The 16035-nt window shown below is 51.5% G+C and overlaps 1 protein-coding gene and 1 long non-coding RNA gene across 3 annotated transcripts; one reads left to right on the top strand and one right to left on the bottom strand.

Annotated features, from left to right (window-relative positions):
- The first annotated feature begins 154 nt into the window (after positions 1-154).
- On the top strand, positions 155-14364 carry FES (FES proto-oncogene, tyrosine kinase). 2 transcript variants are annotated; one of them, XM_077919127.1, is made up of 19 exons: positions 410-531; positions 1147-1389; positions 1569-1742; positions 2108-2204; positions 3945-4128; positions 4746-4883; positions 4975-5100; positions 6783-6905; positions 7038-7224; positions 7922-8005; positions 8237-8446; positions 9424-9546; positions 9660-9713; positions 10216-10334; positions 11003-11097; positions 11694-11817; positions 12247-12404; positions 13121-13243; positions 13634-14364. In XM_077919127.1, the coding sequence occupies exons 1-19, from the start codon at positions 439-441 to the stop codon at positions 13774-13776; spliced, it is 2598 nt and encodes an 865-aa protein (XP_077775253.1). In that variant the 5' UTR covers positions 410-438; the 3' UTR covers positions 13777-14364. The 2 variants fall into 2 exon arrangements, with proteins under 2 accessions (XP_077775254.1, XP_077775253.1); XM_077919128.1 differs by lacking the exons at positions 4746-4883; positions 4975-5100 and having other exon boundaries at positions 155-531.
- Positions 12844-15986, bottom strand: LOC144325530 (uncharacterized). The gene is made up of 2 exons (XR_013390714.1): positions 15822-15986; positions 12844-13368 (listed from the first exon to the last, which is right to left on the bottom strand). It is a non-coding gene; the product is annotated as an uncharacterized LOC144325530 (long non-coding RNA).
- Between the last annotated feature and the right edge of the window lie 49 nt (positions 15987-16035).

The raw sequence follows: 16035 nt of genomic DNA, 5'->3' as shown, positions 1-16035 counted from the left end.
TGAAACTGGGATCTGTTCCCATGACCTACAGTCACAGCTGCCAACTTCCCATTTTTAAAAGGGGGGGTTAGGCAAATCGCTAGGGGCAAAGGCTCTCCGTGGCCACTAGTTATGATGCCCAGCAGACACACACACACACACACACACACACACACACACACACACACACACACAGTGCTTCTGAATATAGCAGCAGGCACTGGGACCAAACAGCTGGAGAAGGTGATGACACTTGTGTCCTGCCTGCAGGCATCTTGTGAAGGCCATTGGTCACCTTGTGGAGCTGAATTGATGAATTGTCTCACAAGGGCAGGACTAGATAAAAAGCAGTTTAATTTGAAGGAGCCTCTTGGTCCTTAAGGAGGTATTGCGTACAAGTGCCTGGGTGGGGGTAGAAGCCACAGAGAGAGTGCAGGAGACAGGAAGGGGGATCTTGCAATGCCTGGAGGTTTTGTGGAGTCTTCCTGTTCCTCTTTAGTGCTCACGGCCCAGGAAGGAGTCAAGTGCCGATTCAGACAGCACCCCGGCAAGGTATGTCCAAGGGCAGAAGGGAGCTGCCTCAGGGATACAAGAAAGGCTCCACTGACCCCCAACAAGCCCCCTTCCCTAATATACCACCAGCCAGCATGGGGGAGCCTTCTACAGAAAATGTGATGTTTGGAGACTCCTGTTGCCTTCGAAACTGGAGACAGAAACTCCAAAACAGGAGAGGGAGTTTGGGTGGTCCTTAGCAGCCCAGGGCACCAATGCACAGCAGGCGCACTTGAGTGCTGGGTGTCACTGCAACACCACAGTGCAGCCTGGCTGAAGCCTCTTGCAAATTGGGGTAGGGAGATGAACTCTGAACAGGTTGCAAAACTTGCTCGACTGGGGGAAGGGAGCTCTCGGATACCAAATCTGACGGTGGTGAGTGGGCGGTGGTATCCCCCGAGCCGGACCGGCACCTGCCTTGAGTCCAGTTTCTCAGAGTAGGGACTTGGGTTCTTCGCAGGCACTTTCCGGAACTGCTGGGGTGTCACGTTAGGGAGCGCCGCGAGGCTGCGGCCGCAAAAGGGAACTTGCAGCGGCCCGGCCGCTTCTCAGGAAAACCATGCCAGGGAGTCCGCTCCGTCGGGGCAGGCTGACGGCGCTGGCTCTCCCTTGCAGGGCGAAGGCTGCTGGTCTGCCTGCTTGACCATGGGTTTCGAGCTCGCGCTGGGTTGCCCCGAGGGCCACAGCGCCCTGCTCCAGCTGCAGGAGGCTGAGCTGCGCCTGCTGGAGGGGCTCCGCAAGTGGATGGGCCAGCGCGCCAAGAGCGACCGAGAGTACGCCGCCCTCTTACACCAGATGCACAGCCAGGCCGGCAAGCAGGAGAGCGGCGGCCAGCCTAGCAACAGCCAGGTCGCCCAGGTAGGCTCCCAGGACCCCCCCTCCATCTGGCGCGGAGCCCCCTTGACCTTTCCCTCCATCCTCACCTGGGGAGGCTCCCCGTCCCCTTTCCATTAGGAGGGGGGCGGCTGGGCAGCTTCTTCCTCTCTGCGTCTTTCTCTCTCTCTCCATCTGCCCTCCTGGTCCTTTTCTGTCCGCAGTGCTGGTGGTCGCTGGTAACACAGACGGAGGCCCTGAGCCAGCTCCTGCAGCGACACGCCGAGGCGCTGGTCTCGGGGCCCCTGCACAAGCTGGGCCAGCTCATTCGGGACAAGCAGCAGCTGCGGAGGAGCTACAGCGAGCAGTGGCAGCACATGAGCCAGGACTTCCTCCGGGTACGGCAGCCCACCAACCCTCGCGCCCGCCGCCCGTCCCGTCCGGGCTGCGCAGCAGCGGCCCCTGGTGGGCACTTGCGGTGGCGCTCTATCGGGGCTTTGGTGCCAAGGTCGCATGTGGCTGGAATCTGACTCAGACCCCAAAGGACGTTCCCAACCTTGGGCCTCCAGCTGTTTTTGAACTACAATTCCCATCATCCCTGACCACTGGTCTTGCTAGCTAGGGATGATGGGAGTTGTAGTCCAAAAACAGCTGGAGGCCCAAGGTTGGGAAACACTAGTCCATCCCTCTGCAGGAAGCCCGCAACTGCAAACCCTCTCTGTATGGAGACCTCTAAGCCCCCTTTCTTCCTTGGCTCTTCCAGACCACCCAGCAGGAGCCTGAGCGCCTGAAGGCACAGTACCGCAGCCATGTCCGGGAGAGTGCTCAGGCCAAGCGCAAATACCAGGAGGCCAGCAAAGGTGGGTGTGGCTGGAGACCCCCACAGAGCCCAGCTGGGTCAGCCCAAAGACCTGCCTCGGCCAGTGACCTGTTCTGGAAAATCCCCAAGAGCATCTTCCTCCCATCCTCCCTCCAGCAGAGGGTATTCAGAGGAATGCAGCATCCTCTGAACGCAGCTTTTGGCCTAAAAGGCAGCTTCCAAATACTTGCCCATTCACCTAGCCTGAAAGAACTTGAAATAGTTATGAAATAGCTGGTATTTCAAAAGTCTGGAGGGAAGTTTAATTGTCTGGCAATTAAGGGGAAACATAAATGTAACCAGGAGTCCACCTCTCCACCCGATTGGTTAAAAGGTTGGGATGGGTCCAAGACAACAATGCCCATTTACACCACAAAGAACTCATAACCCACCTGCTCTCAGCAGCCAGAAACACCATAACCAGACACTGGAGAGACCTGTCAGGAGTAAGCATGGACCAATGGTACCAAATAGTATGGGAAACAGCCCTACTAGAAAAATTAACTAATAAACTGAAACTGACACGGGGACAAACAGAAGAAGACGCCTTCACCCCGGTATGGCTCCCCTTTATCACATACACAGCCCAACAGAACAATGACAATAATCCACCAACAGCATACAAATCAATATGGCTAACCTGATCCAAAACACCCACCCACCTCACTCACACACGAAAACAAAGATCACCACAGCCAATCACAAGCAAACAATCACACCCTAGGCCAACCCCAACCTCTCTCACCACCAAAGGAACACAAGTGAACAACACAAGCAACGCTGACACCAAACTCTACATACATTAAACATAATAGAAACACCGCCACCCGACCCCACCCCCATCCATCTTTCCTCTCTCCACCCCCCCTTTCTTTTTTCTTTTCTTTTTTTTTTTCTTCTCCCCCTAATGCCTCAACAAATGAAACGGATTTGTAAAAATGTTACATGGGGGAAAAAATACGAGGCACTACACTTCTGTAAAACAAGAAAATCCTTAATAAAATAAAATTTAAAAAAAAAAAGGTTGGGATGGGGAGTGAAAATATTGTATGCAAGTTGAGCGGGAAAATAAGTTGCAGAACTAAAGAAAGAAAGAGGAGTGGAGTCAGAACCTTCAAGAGCTTCACGATGCAGGAGCCGGGAGCGGACCATTAAAGGATCCAGAAGATTAACCGAGGGATGAGAGTTGATAAAATACTGACATGGTTAGGGAAACTGTCTAGAATAGACATAGCTGGATGCATTTGTATCTGTTTATTTGTATTTGTGTAACCACCCAAAGTGTAAAGGTTTTAGTAAAGTAACAAGCCAATCTAAGTTTAGCTAAACTTGTTGCCTTACTTAAGTAAGTGGTTTATTTATTTATTTTGCCCCCCCCCCCCAATCTTAGTCTTGTCATTCATCCCATTCATCTAAGTGTTATACTACTCTACCCATTATTGGGAGCAGGGTAGGCCAGTTAGAGTCCGGAAGGCTGAAGGACTGCCTAGTAGAAACTGCACGATAAAAATGGAGAGATCTACTTGGTGGCAGTGGTGAAGTTAAGGAGGGGGTGGTTTGAGTGGCAGGGTTGTTTCCCTCCCTCCTTTCTGTCTCTTGGGGCAGACTATAGCCTATGCCATGACACCTAGTTGCCAGCCCCAGGCATCTTAGCCGTGTCAGCCACAGGACACAAATCTCTTACTGTGCACAACTGCATTGGTGCTCCTGACCCTCCTACGCTTTTGCGCTCTCCCTGCAGAGAAGGACCGAGAGAAGGCCAAGGACAGATACGTCCGGAGCCTGTGGAAGCTCTACTCCCTGCACAACCAGTATGTGCTGGCCCTGAAGGCGGCTGAGGTGCAGCACAACCACCACTACCAGCACACCCTGCCTGGGGTGCTCCAGTCCTTGCACAGCCTGCACCAGGAAATGGCCCACATCACGTAAGAGGGACTTCAGAAGGGCTGGGAGGGGGGTGAGATGGCCGGGACCTTGAGAAAAGGAGCCCAGCGGCACCAACCATAGTAGCACATTTGACTCCATGTAAAACAGTCCTGTGCCCTCACAGCTGACGCTCTCAAGATTGCCAAGAACAGTACATTTCAGGCGTCAAAGACCTGGATGAACAGGAATGCTTTTAGAATCATAGAATTGTAGAGTTGGAAGTGATCCCTGCAAATCTAGTTCAACCCATGGAGGATGATGATGATGATGATTTGATTTCTCATCAACACTTCACTGCATGTTCCCACTGTTGTTGTTTTTAAACAATATTAAAAACAGTTTAAAACAATCAGGAGAGAAGGAGATACACCCCACCAGGGAGGGCATCCTCCAAATGAGGACCTGCCACCAAGAAGGCCCTGTCATGGCTCAAGGGCAGCAAAACAGCCCCAGTGGCGTTACTAACAGAGCCTGAGATGGTTGTTATTGGGGGAACTGTGCCCTTGGGTACGCAGGTCCCAAGTTATTTCAGGCTTTGTGTACTAGAACTAGCACCTTGAATTAGGCTCAGCAGCTCAGTTTCTCCACTGGCAGTTTCCTGTTTCTGTGCTGACAGGAAGGGGACCCTCCAGGAGTACGCAAGCATCACCAGCCTGGTGCAGGAGGAGATGGTGACGGTACACCAAGCCATGGGCAGAGCCATTGAGCGCCTCCGCCCAGACGTGGAATATGAAGGCTTTCATCCCCAGTGCAGGTAGCGCCTGCTGTGATTCCTCTGAGATTCTGGGGGCTGGATTTCCCAGCCAGCAGCCTCTGCCACCTTCCTCTGGTCCATCCCTCTCCAGGTGTGGGAACGAGGCCCCTGCTGTGGTGACCTTTGACACGAGCCTGCTGGAGGAGATGGAGACAGAGGGCCTGAAAGCCGGGGAGCTCCAGCTGAATGAGCTGACACTGGAAAGCATGCAGCACACGTGCGTTGGGGGCAGTGTTAGAAATTAGCCAGGCGCGTTTTGCTAATGGCACAGGTTCCAGTTGTGACTATGTGGAGATTTCTGGGCGCCAGGTTGGCAACCACAGTTTAAAAACCTCTGCCTTAGCCCATAGTTAATTCCATTTCAACTGTGTGTGTTTCTCCTTCCTGCATCCTGGGACAAGTGAATTGCTGTAAGAGCAAGCTGTAGTCAAGCAATGTAGATGAGGCAGTGCCAGATTTACTTATAAGCTGAACAAGCTATAGCTTAGGGCCCCACTCTCTTGGGCCCCCCCCAAAAAAATATTGTAAGGGAATAAAACTGGATGTACATTTCCAAAATATAAAATAAAAAATAAATGAAATGGCTTTAGATACCTATTAGGTACATAAATTACCATATAGCATTTATTCAGCACAAAAAACAGTGACAGTTTGTTGTTGACAAAGGACAGCTGGAGATATAAAGGGCATCATTACCTTCAGTAGCTTAGGGCCTCATCAAACCTAAATCTGGCCCTGAGTTGAGGGCATAGAAGGGAACCCAAGGGTCATCTAGTACAACCCCCTGGCAAATAGATATTCCGTTGTGGTGACCACAACCTAGTTTTAAGGTGCCACTTGGTGAATAGCTTACATATCTGAGTTTCCAATACTGGTTGGGGGAGTGAGGGTGAGTTTTTGCAGGCTCAGTCCTAACCACTGAGAGCAAGGGCAGCGTCCCCCACTGCTGCAGTGCCAGGGGGGAGAAGCTGTGCCTGTAGAAATTTTCCTTCCCTTTCTCCTGTCAAAAAGGGTGCAAGAGGTCCATCTCTGGGGAGATCCACTCCAGCCTCATGGAGCACAGATCAGGGCTCAGCACTTTGGGTGGGAGAAAAGAGGCAAATGATTTGGGCAGGTGGGGCAAAGATGGAGCTCTGGCTCAGCCAGCCTCCTTCTTTTCTGTGCTCTGGGTGTTTCTCTTGCCTTTCTGAGAGCCCAGAAGACAGAGACGTGCTGCTAAGAAGCAGCTGGGATAGCTCAGTCGGCAGAGCGTAAGACTTTTAATCTCAGGGTTTGCGAGTTCAAGCCCCATGTTGGACAAAAGATTCCTGCCTTTCAGGGGGTTGAACCTCGTGGTCCCTTCCCACCTACCATTCTATGGTAATAATAATAATAATAATAATAATAATAATTTATTATTTATACCCCACCCATCTGGCTGGGTTTCCCCAGCCACTCTGGGCGGTTTCCAACAAAGTATTAAAATACAGTGGTCTGTTAAACATTAAAAGCTTCCCTAAACAGGGCTGCCTTCAGATGTCTTCTAAAAGTCTGGTAGTTCTTCTCTTTGACATCTGGTGGGAGGGCGTTCCACAGGGCGGGTGCTACTACCGAGAAGTCCCTCTGCCTGGTTCTCTGTAACTTGGCTTCTCGCAGTGAGGGAACCGCCAGAAGGCCCTCAGCGCTGGACTTCAGTGTCCAGGCAGAATGATGGAGGTGGAGACGCTCCTTCAGGTATACTAGGCTGAGGCCATTTAGGGCTTTAAAGGTCAGCACCAACACTTTGAATTGTGCTCGGAAATGTACTGGGAGCCAATTTAGATCTTTCTATGACCTGGAGGCAAGTTGCAGCCAGGCAGAACCCTCTGCGCCATTGGTTCCTGGGCTAGCTGAAGCCTCCATGCCTCTCTCCCACTGCAGCCTCACCTCGCTGGAGGAGGAGCTGGCCAACGCCACAGAGAGCACCCAAGGTCACCAGCAGCGCACCCAGATTCTAAAGGCTGAAATCCAGAAGGAAGAGGCAGCTGTGAGCCCTGGAGAACGGTGAGGCTGGGTGCGAGGCCAAGGCCTTAGGCACTAAGGAAAGGGGCTGGCAGGAACTCTTTGGTGCCCTCCCAGTTTCAACTGCTCCACTGGGCATGGGTGTTTCTCCCTCCCCACTTTTTTCTCCTGCAGGATCCTGCTCCTGGGAAAGCGCCAGGCCTTGCATGAAGCCCAGCACCAAAGCCACCTGGCCCAGGGCACGCAGGAGAAGCTTCAGGCACAGCGGGATTTGCTGTGGCACAGGCTGGACAAGCTGGGAACCTGTGAGCCTCCGCCTGCTCCAGCCCTGCAGGAGGACAATCAATCGGTGTCGTCTGGGGTGCGTGGAGCCACTGTTGGTGCGATCACTGCAAGCCCATGGGGCGAGCTCCTTGCAGGGGCATAGGAAGCGGGGGTGCGGAGGTGCGGTCTGCCCCAGGTGTCATCCTTGAGGGGGGTGACAAAATGGCACACCGCGGGAGTCGGCACTTACCGCGAGGCTTGGCCTACAGCGCGCCCGAGCCACGCTTCTCTCCTGGGAGTGACGCGGTGGCTCGGGGCCCAGCACTGCCCGAAATGGCAGCGTGGGGCTTGCGTCTGTCAGGTGGACTCCGTGGGCAGCTTGCCATGCCTCCCCCCTGGGCGGATCGCCGTCCCGCCCCCATGCAGCACCCCCGTGCGTGGATCACCCTGCCGCCACCGCTTCAGGTGTTGGAGCAACTGGCTATGCTCCTGGCTCCTTGGCCTTTGGGGTGGGCAAACCTGGCAAACGTTTGACTTCTATCCCACCTTTCTTCCAAGGAGCTAAAGGTGGCATGTGTTCCCATTTTATCTTCACAACAACCCTGTGAGGTAGGTTAGGCTGAGGTGCAGTGACTGGCCACCCATCCAAGGAGAGAGGAGGTCTGAACTCTGGCCTCCCAGGTCCTAGCCTGATGCTCTAACCACTATGCCACACTGTCTCTAGCTTGGTTGAGCCAGTGTGCAGCAGTCCACCCTGACCTTGACACTCACTCTGTGCCTTCTTTCTTGGACAGGAGGCGGAGCGTGATGGGGGTCGGATCCCGGCCTTGGAGGTCCTGAAGCAGCACTTCTCAGGCATCTTCCGACCACGTCTCACAGTGAGTGCCTCCCACCCACTGATCCGCCCACCCACTCATGTCCCTGCTCTTCCCTGCTTTCTGAATCGGCAGTGCCAAGGATGTGCTGGGAGCAACTGGGAGGAGTGGGGTGGGTGGAGGGAACGCGGGTGGAGATGCTCCTCCACACGGTCTTCCTTCCTGGCCTTCTCTGCTAGAAAGGGAGCTGCCACTGTGGCTGGCTGTGCCCATTCCCCCTCTCTCCATCCGCAGCTGCCGCCCCCAGTGCCCCTCCTGCCTGAGGTGCAGAAGCCCCTGGGCCAGCAAGCCTGGTACCACGGCGCCATCCCCCGCATGGAGGTACAGAGGCTGCTGCAGGCCAGTGGAGACTTCCTGGTGCGCGAGAGCCAAGGCAAGCAGGAATACGTCCTCTCAGTCTTGTGGGATGCTCAGCCTCGGCATTTCATCCTCCAATCTGCTGATGTGAGTGTTGTAAATGGGGTGGTGGTGCTGGGTGAAGTGGGCAGAGGAGAGACAGAAGCAGGCAGGCAGCCATTCTAGCCCAAATGTAGCCACTACCATTGTGGCTCTGGTTACGTGGCGCCCTTGCTAATACTTCCACCTGGAATCGCAATCCTTTCTTCAGTCAATTTTTGTAGAGAACCCAGATGACACTGTGACCATCCCAAAACATTCCTATGTTTTTGGGCTTGTACTCTAGTCTTTTTTTACACTCAATTTGTGGGATTTTTAAAGAAAACTTTGGGCTTTCTCCAGGCCACTGGCCTTTTAATTAATAGCTTCCTCCCTGGCCTTTTCATTTTTAGTGGTTTCTACTTCTAATCTTGTGCCCCTTTAATTAATTCCTTCTTGTTCACTTGCCCAACCAAGACATTCCTATAATTAGTTTCTGCCAGCTGTTTCCTGTAGAATGAGACTGTAACTGCTGGTTTCCTCTCTGCCGCTAGAGCAATTGCTTATCAACTTTTCACTTAAAAAAAAACCATTGCAACTGAACAATTAATGTGAATGAACAGGAAGAAATTAAGTCTCCTCTTGCCTGTGGTAGCTTTTAGCACAGTGGAGATTTATCAATTTATTTTTATTTCATAAAATGTATACACCGCTTGATTGTATACACCCCTCAAAGTGGTTTACAAGCACAATAAAACAAAGTTATTGGTAAAAACAATTAATATCAAAAAGATTAAATCAGCCATAAACTAAAAACAGATCAAAACATACATCAACATTCAGCATTCTACATATCTTGATAGGCTTGTCTAAACAAAAATGCTTTTAGTAGGTGCTAAAGTACTATCTGATGTCAATAGGCAGGGAGTTCCAGAGTTTAAGTGCTGCCATATTAAAAGATTGCATTGGAGATGCCAGAGCAGTGGTGTTTGCCTTAGGACTGTGCCAGAACTAAGACGGCTGCTCTTTGTGGGATTTCCCCTTAGAATATGTATCGCTTGGAGGGCGAAGCTTTTCCCACCATTCCGCTGCTGATTGACCATTTCCTGAAGACCAAACAGCCCATCACCAAAAAGAGTGGTGTTGTCTTGGGAAAGCCCATCATCAAGGTACTGCTCTCTGCCTCACCCTCTGCTGCCACTAGATTGGGCCAGGCTAAGGAAGGGAGGGTTGGGCTTGCAGAGTTCCCTGACCTGTGACTGAGTGGCTGCTCTTGCTGCAGGACAAGTGGGTGTTAGACCATGAGGACGTGCTGCTTGGGGAGCGCATCGGGCAGGTGAGTGACTCCCTGGCAATGGTGGTGGCGGTGGAAGGCATGCTCTGGTTAGGCACCACCTTCAGGAATCCCACTGTTGGACTCTTGACAAAAGCTGTGCGCTGTGGAGACTGCCTCTCTTCCTCAGCCTTCCTTTTGTTAAGTGGGAATAATCCAGGTGAGAGAGGCAGAGCAGCAGCCTGCCTTCTGGAGGCCTGGCCAGGGGCAAGCCTCCCTGCTGCCCTGTTTGCTGAAGGGAAGCTGTCCAAAGTGACTCACCCTTAGAGCCATGCCTTGGCTGGCTCACTACCACCACAAGGACACTTTCTTCTGTGGTCCCTGGAGACACCCAGCTGTGTAGGTTTGCTGTGCAAACTATATTCAGAAGCACTGGACCCTGCTGGCTGCACACCCAGGAAGCAGCAGGGGATGGAGCCTCATCCCTGGACTAGATTTTGCAATCTGTTTCTGTGGGCAAAAGGGCAGGGAGAGGAAAGTAGTGCCACCTGTCTTCTTTCTCCAGGGCAACTTTGGAGAGGTGTTCAGTGGGCGCCTCCGCTGTGACAACACCCCGGTGGCTGTGAAGTCCTGCCGTGAAACTCTCCCGCCAGAGCTCAAGGCCCGATTCCTGCAAGAGGCCAGGTGTGTAGGAAGCAAACTCAGGGGCAACTGGGACGACATTGCCAGGCTCCTCCTGAGTCTGAGCAGGACACTCTGGGGCATGTTGTGGGGGCAGGATCTTCCCTCCCAACCCTTTGGAACAAATGTAGGACTCCGCCTCTAGCTGAGTCCACCTGGCTCAGTGCTGGCAGCAGGTCTCCAGAGATTCAGGTAAGAATCTTTCCACCCAGGCCCTGCCCGGAAGTGCTGAGGATTGAACCAGGGTCCATCTGCATGCAGGGCAGGTGTCCTAATCCAAGCTGATGGGAGATTCCATGGTCCTCACTCCCATGGTTTCTTTGAATGCAGCCTTTTAAAGGCAGACATCCCACCTTCCTTGGGAAAAGTGGCAGAGATTTCAGGCTTCCAGAGATGGTGGGGACTGATCATTTTGCCCTGACCCCCGTTTCTCTGCTGAATGTCATGACCTGCCTGGCTGGGGGAGCTTCAAGACCACTGCATCCTCCCAGTGCTGCTGCCTTGCCACAGAGTAGCAGCATTGCCCACCCTGCCCCTGCCATTAGCATCTCTGTACTGTGGGTAGGGTAGCAAGGACAGGTGAGGTGCTGGGGACGCCCCTTGGAATCCCTTACCTGGCTGGCACTTGGCGTGCCCTCCCTTCATTGTGTCTCCTCTCACTCCCCTTGCAGGATCCTCAAGCAATACAACCACCCAAATATTGTCCGGCTCATTGGTGTCTGCACCCAGAAGCACCCCATTTACATTGTCATGGAGCTAGTTCAGGGTAAGCCCAGCATTTCATGGCTTTCCATAGCCTTCAGGCTTTCCATTTTAAACTCCCCCAGCCATTTATAGGGTGTGTCTGTTTCCTGGGTGGAAGATTTCTGCACTGCAGCTGGTGGAGGGAGAAACATTTGCCTATTACATTTGCCATTATGAGATATATGCAAGCTTCCTGGTTTTGCAGAGACCTCATGAGAACAGGCACTCTGTGTTGCCTTGAAGTCTAGAGGCATTTATTCACAAAGCTCCAGCTGCTCTACTTCTCTCCCTGCTGACTTCAGCAGAGCTTGGCTGCTGGATAAGTCCAGGGGCCCATTTAGTTTGGCATCCTGTTTTCACTATGGCCACCCAGATGCCGATAGGAAGCCCACAAGCAGGACTTGAGGGTCATAGCCCTCTCCCCATCCTGCAGTTTCCGGCAACTGGTATTCAGAAACATTTCCTGCCCCTGATGGTTTGTCCAGGAGGGAATCTCAACCAGGAGCTCTCAGGCTGAGCTCCAGAGCCTCTGCTCCCTATCCTGCCATGGCTCCCAGCTTCCCTGGTGTGACACTGGCCAGCTGGCTCCCAGCCCAGCTTCCCTCTCTCATCTCACAGGGGGTGACTTCTTGTCTTTCCTGCGGAATGAGGGAGCTCAGCTCAGAGTCAAGGACCTGCTCAAGATGATGGAGAATGCGGCAGCAGGCATGGAGTACCTCGCCAGCAAGCACTGCATCCACCGGTCGGTACCCCTGCCCCTGTCTGTGCAAAAAGGGTTTCCTTCCTTCCTTCCTTCCTTCCTCCCTTCCTTCCTTCTCTGCTTTGGCAGAGACTGTGCTGTGGGATTGGTGGCACTTCCAAACCTGAAGGGTGGAGCAGGCAGGTGGAGAGGCTTTTTCCCTGGGGAAGGAGGCAGAGCTCCTGCCTGTGGGCTTTTCCCATCTTTGATCAAGGAGGGAATGAGCTGCCTGCAAATCTGCTACAATGTGCACAGGCTAGTTTACATGTACAGAACCCATCAGGTGATGTTTGGGGCTAGAGCCGGGAGTCTCTTGCCTAGGTAGCGGGAAACAGCTGGGAGTTAAGTTCCAGGCATTGGTGTCTGGGAAGCTGCCCTCCTCCCTGAAGTCTTCGGCACCAGTCAGACATTTGGATCTGCTACCCCTTGCAGGGACCTGGCGGCCCGGAACTGTCTCGTGACAGAGAAGAACGCCCTGAAGATCAGTGACTTTGGGATGTCGCGGGAGCAGGAGGACGGCATTTACGCCTCCACTGGTGGCATGAAACAGATCCCTGTGAAGTGGACAGCCCCAGAAGCACTCATTCACGGTACCCACAGCTGTGGCTCCAGGCCCACCTGCTTTAGTAGTACCCTCCAGCCTGGCTGGCAGGCAGGGGGCAGGGCCCCTTGTCCTCCAGACTCGTATACGGATACCCTAATGAGCTTTTGGATCATATCAGGTCCTAGGTACAGATGTGTAGCTTGCCAAGAGGCAGGAATGGGTTAATGGGAACCCAGCCTGGGACCATGAATCTAGGACAGTGATGGGCAAACTTGGCCCTCCAGCTGCTTTGGGACTACAATTCCCATCATCCCTGACCACTGGTCCTGCTAGCTAGGGATTGTCAGAATCTCCGTTCGACGGAGCTGATAAAGCTCATCTTCTGGAATCGCCCTCCGACGTGATTAATGACCTGAGCCTTTGATGAGGCTCCAGGCACATTCCCATTCAGCAGAGAATCAAAGCAGCACACGGAAGTGATAAGATTTATGGCTACATCGCTATGCTTTATTTTCTAGCTACACAGACAGAAAAAAATACATCCTCTCTCTGTGAGAGCAGAGAGCAACTGAACAACAAAGGAACAGGAAACCAGTAACGTCACATCCGTCTCCCGTGAGACTTCCAACAGTATGGAATCTCTGGAATGTAAACAGGGATGATGGGAGTTGTAGTCCCAAAACAGCTGGAGGGCCAAGCCTGACCATCACTGATCTCGGAGAAGCCACCTCTCATGCCTGCTCTCTCATCCTCATTCCTCAGGCCGGTACTCCTCAGAGAGTGATGTTTGGAGCTTTGGGATCTTGCTCTGGGAAGCCTTCAGTCTGGGAGCCACACCGTACCCCAACATGACCAACCATCAGACCCGCGAGGCTGTGGAGAAGGGTGAGAGCCTAGCAGGGTAGGCTAGGCGGGAGGTGGGGGGAAGCTGTGTCTCTGGTCTCCTTGGAGGGTCTGGGTTTCTACCAGCACCCTTCTTCTCTTGGCACTCGCTGAAGACATGCTATGGACTGGCACCAAGGAAGATGAGTGGTAAGTATTTTTTAATAAAACAGAAGGTGTGCATTGTGCCTCTCCTGCCTCTCAAAAGTTTGCTCTCTGAAGGTGAGCAAGAATGGGGGAAAGTACCAATGCACAGAAATGTTAATGGAAAAACTTTTGGCCTGTACTTAATCCACACATTGGGAGTCCCAGGAAATTGCAACCAAAACACATTATTAGTTCACCTGCCAGCTCCATCCTCCTGTGACCTGGCTGTGTCTTTTCCAATCCCAGGAATGCGCCTGAGCATCCCAGACTTGTGCCCTGAGGTGGTATACCAGCTCATGCAGAAATGCTGGGAATATGAGCCACAGAACCGGCCGAGCTTCAGTACCATTCACCAAGAGCTGGTTGTCATTCTGAAGAAGCAGCGGTGAGAGAACTAGCTCCAGAATCCATTGGGTGGCAGCAGGGGTGGCAACCATCTCCTGCACCAAGGCTGCACCCACTTGACCTCCTGCCGAGCCTGCAACCTTCTTGCAAAACCTTTGCTCTTGGCATCCCTTTCTGGCCATGAATATCTTGTCTGCCTCCCTCCAGTGAGTCTTCCATCCAAAGTCAGCCAAATGGTCTCAGCTGCGCCGTGGCCAGTAGGCCATTTACCCCAGTGGTTCTCAAAGTGTGTGGTGTGCCACACTGGTGTGGCAGGAGAGGATGGCAAGTGAGGCAGGAAGATGCAAGGACAATCAGATAAATTAGTACATAATTATATTTTGGGGGTGATTTTTTTAAATAAAAAATTATGATTTACAGGTTTATACATTTCAATAATTTTACAGTCATTTTAACATTTCAAAACTTGACTTCCTTCCCCCTCTTTCTGCGGTTCCTTAAATGTATTTTTAATACCTTCTGCATATCCAAATTAACTTAATTTGTTCATTTATTCATCTACTTTAATGTTCTTATCTGTTTACAATTTATATGTAAATATTCAATAAACCATTTCTATTCTTTTATAAAAAGTTTGTTATCTTGATTTCTTATTTTTCTGGTACATTTTGCCATTTCTGCATATTCCATAAGTTTTTATATCCATTCTTCCTTTGCTGGGACTTCTACTTAGTTCCATTTTGGGGCAAGTAACATTCTTGCCACTGTAGTAGCATACATAAATAAGTTTCTATACAGTTTAGGTAGTTCTGTCCCTATAATTCCCAAAAGAAAAGCTTCTGGGTTTTTTTTTAAAACAAATGTTATTTTAAACATCATTTTCAATTCATTATATATCATTTCCCAGTAAGCTTTAACCTTAACACAAGACCACCATATATTATAAAAAGAACCTTCTTTCTCTTTACATTTCCAACATTTATTTGATTTAGATTTATGAATTTTACATATTTTCCCCATGAGGAGAAAGGAGTCCTGATATAAAGTAACAGGGTGGGAGGCTGAGGAAGGAAGTTGAGGAGCAAATTGCTAGAGATGGCATTTACTACTACTACTACTACTACAATGCTATCATTAATAGCAGCAGCAAACACTATTTTCGTGTGCAATAGTATTTGCGGCTGCTATTATTGAGAATTTAGTGAGAATGCCTCAAAAAGGGGCAGAAAATGGCAACTACAGTACAGCACTGGTGCTCCTCTGCCTTCAGAAGGCATGGATGACTGAGCAGCACCTGACCTCAGCCGTTTTAATATAAGGCAGAAGTGGAATAGCAGGCTGCTTCTGGGATCCATATAACATTCTGTAGCTGACTGGACAGTCCCAAATATTGAGGGAGAGGGCTTTTAATTGCCACCGGTGCATATAGGGGAAGAGTGAGATGCTCCTCCCACCCTTGATCAGGGGATCCCTTGCTGCAATGGATATACAGTACTGTTAAAGCAACTCTACAGTATTTGCAAAGGGAAGGGGTTAAAGTGATAGAGCTGATGCCTAGAAAGAGGGGATTGTGCTCAAAACCCAGTGAATGCTGCTGCTACCACCTACTTACCATCCCTGAAGGTGATACAGATCTTTCCAGAAATCACAGGTGGACAGGATGCTGCTGCCTTACACAGAACCCATCTGGCTCAGTATTGTCCACACTGACTGGCAGTGCCTGCTGCCCTCTGCCTGACAAGGCAGCTGCCCTTCTCCTGTGCCCAGCCCAGCGGGCTTCTCAGGAGGGCTGAGGAGGAGGAAGGGAAGAGTCATTCCGTAGTCTGACAAGCAGGATTGCCATGGGCAACTAGTCTGACACTAGAGTCAGGAGTGGGGCAGTGGTCAATGTGTTGAACTACGAAACCAGAGAGTTCAAAACCCCCATTCAGCCATGAAGCTCAATGGGTAACCTTGGGCCATGATCTGCCTTTCAGCCCAACCTTCCTCACAAGATTGCTTTGGCAGGCGGGAGAACCATGCATGCCACTTTAAGCTCCTTAAAGAAAAAAAGGTGGGATTTAAACGCAATAAATAAATAGCTACCCACCCACGCCTGGTTCTGCCTGCACGCCTCGTCCCTTCTGCACATGCGGGGTGGGGGGGAAGTCACAGGGCCCCAATTCTATGGGGAGAAACCCCCAAGCAGGAGGGTCTTGGGAGCGGAGCATCCAGAAGGCACCAGGAGGCTCCTTCGCCTCCCCGCGATCCCGCTATTTCGTTTTTTTTTTTAATAATATTTTTTATTGCTTTTTCCAAGGTCA

Source organism: Podarcis muralis, chromosome 14 (genome assembly GCF_964188315.1).
Source record: "Podarcis muralis chromosome 14, rPodMur119.hap1.1, whole genome shotgun sequence".
NCBI lineage: Eukaryota > Metazoa > Chordata > Lepidosauria > Squamata > Lacertidae > Podarcis > Podarcis muralis.
Note: the sequence above shows the minus strand (reverse complement) of the source record. Positions and strands in the feature narration are given on the sequence as shown.

Bases quoted from the DNA above. Each gene is read 5' to 3' on its own strand.
- FES (XM_077919127.1), top strand. From the start codon at position 439: ATGCCTGGAGGTTTTGTGGAGTCTTCCTGTTCCTCTTTAGTGCTCACG. The intron at 1,743-2,107 runs GTACGGCAGCCC...TGGCTCTTCCAG, and splicing joins TGAGCCAGGACTTCCTCCGG to ACCACCCAGCAGGAGCCTGA. The intron at 5,101-6,782 runs GTGCGTTGGGGG...CTCCCACTGCAG, and splicing joins CTGGAAAGCATGCAGCACAC to CCTCACCTCGCTGGAGGAGG.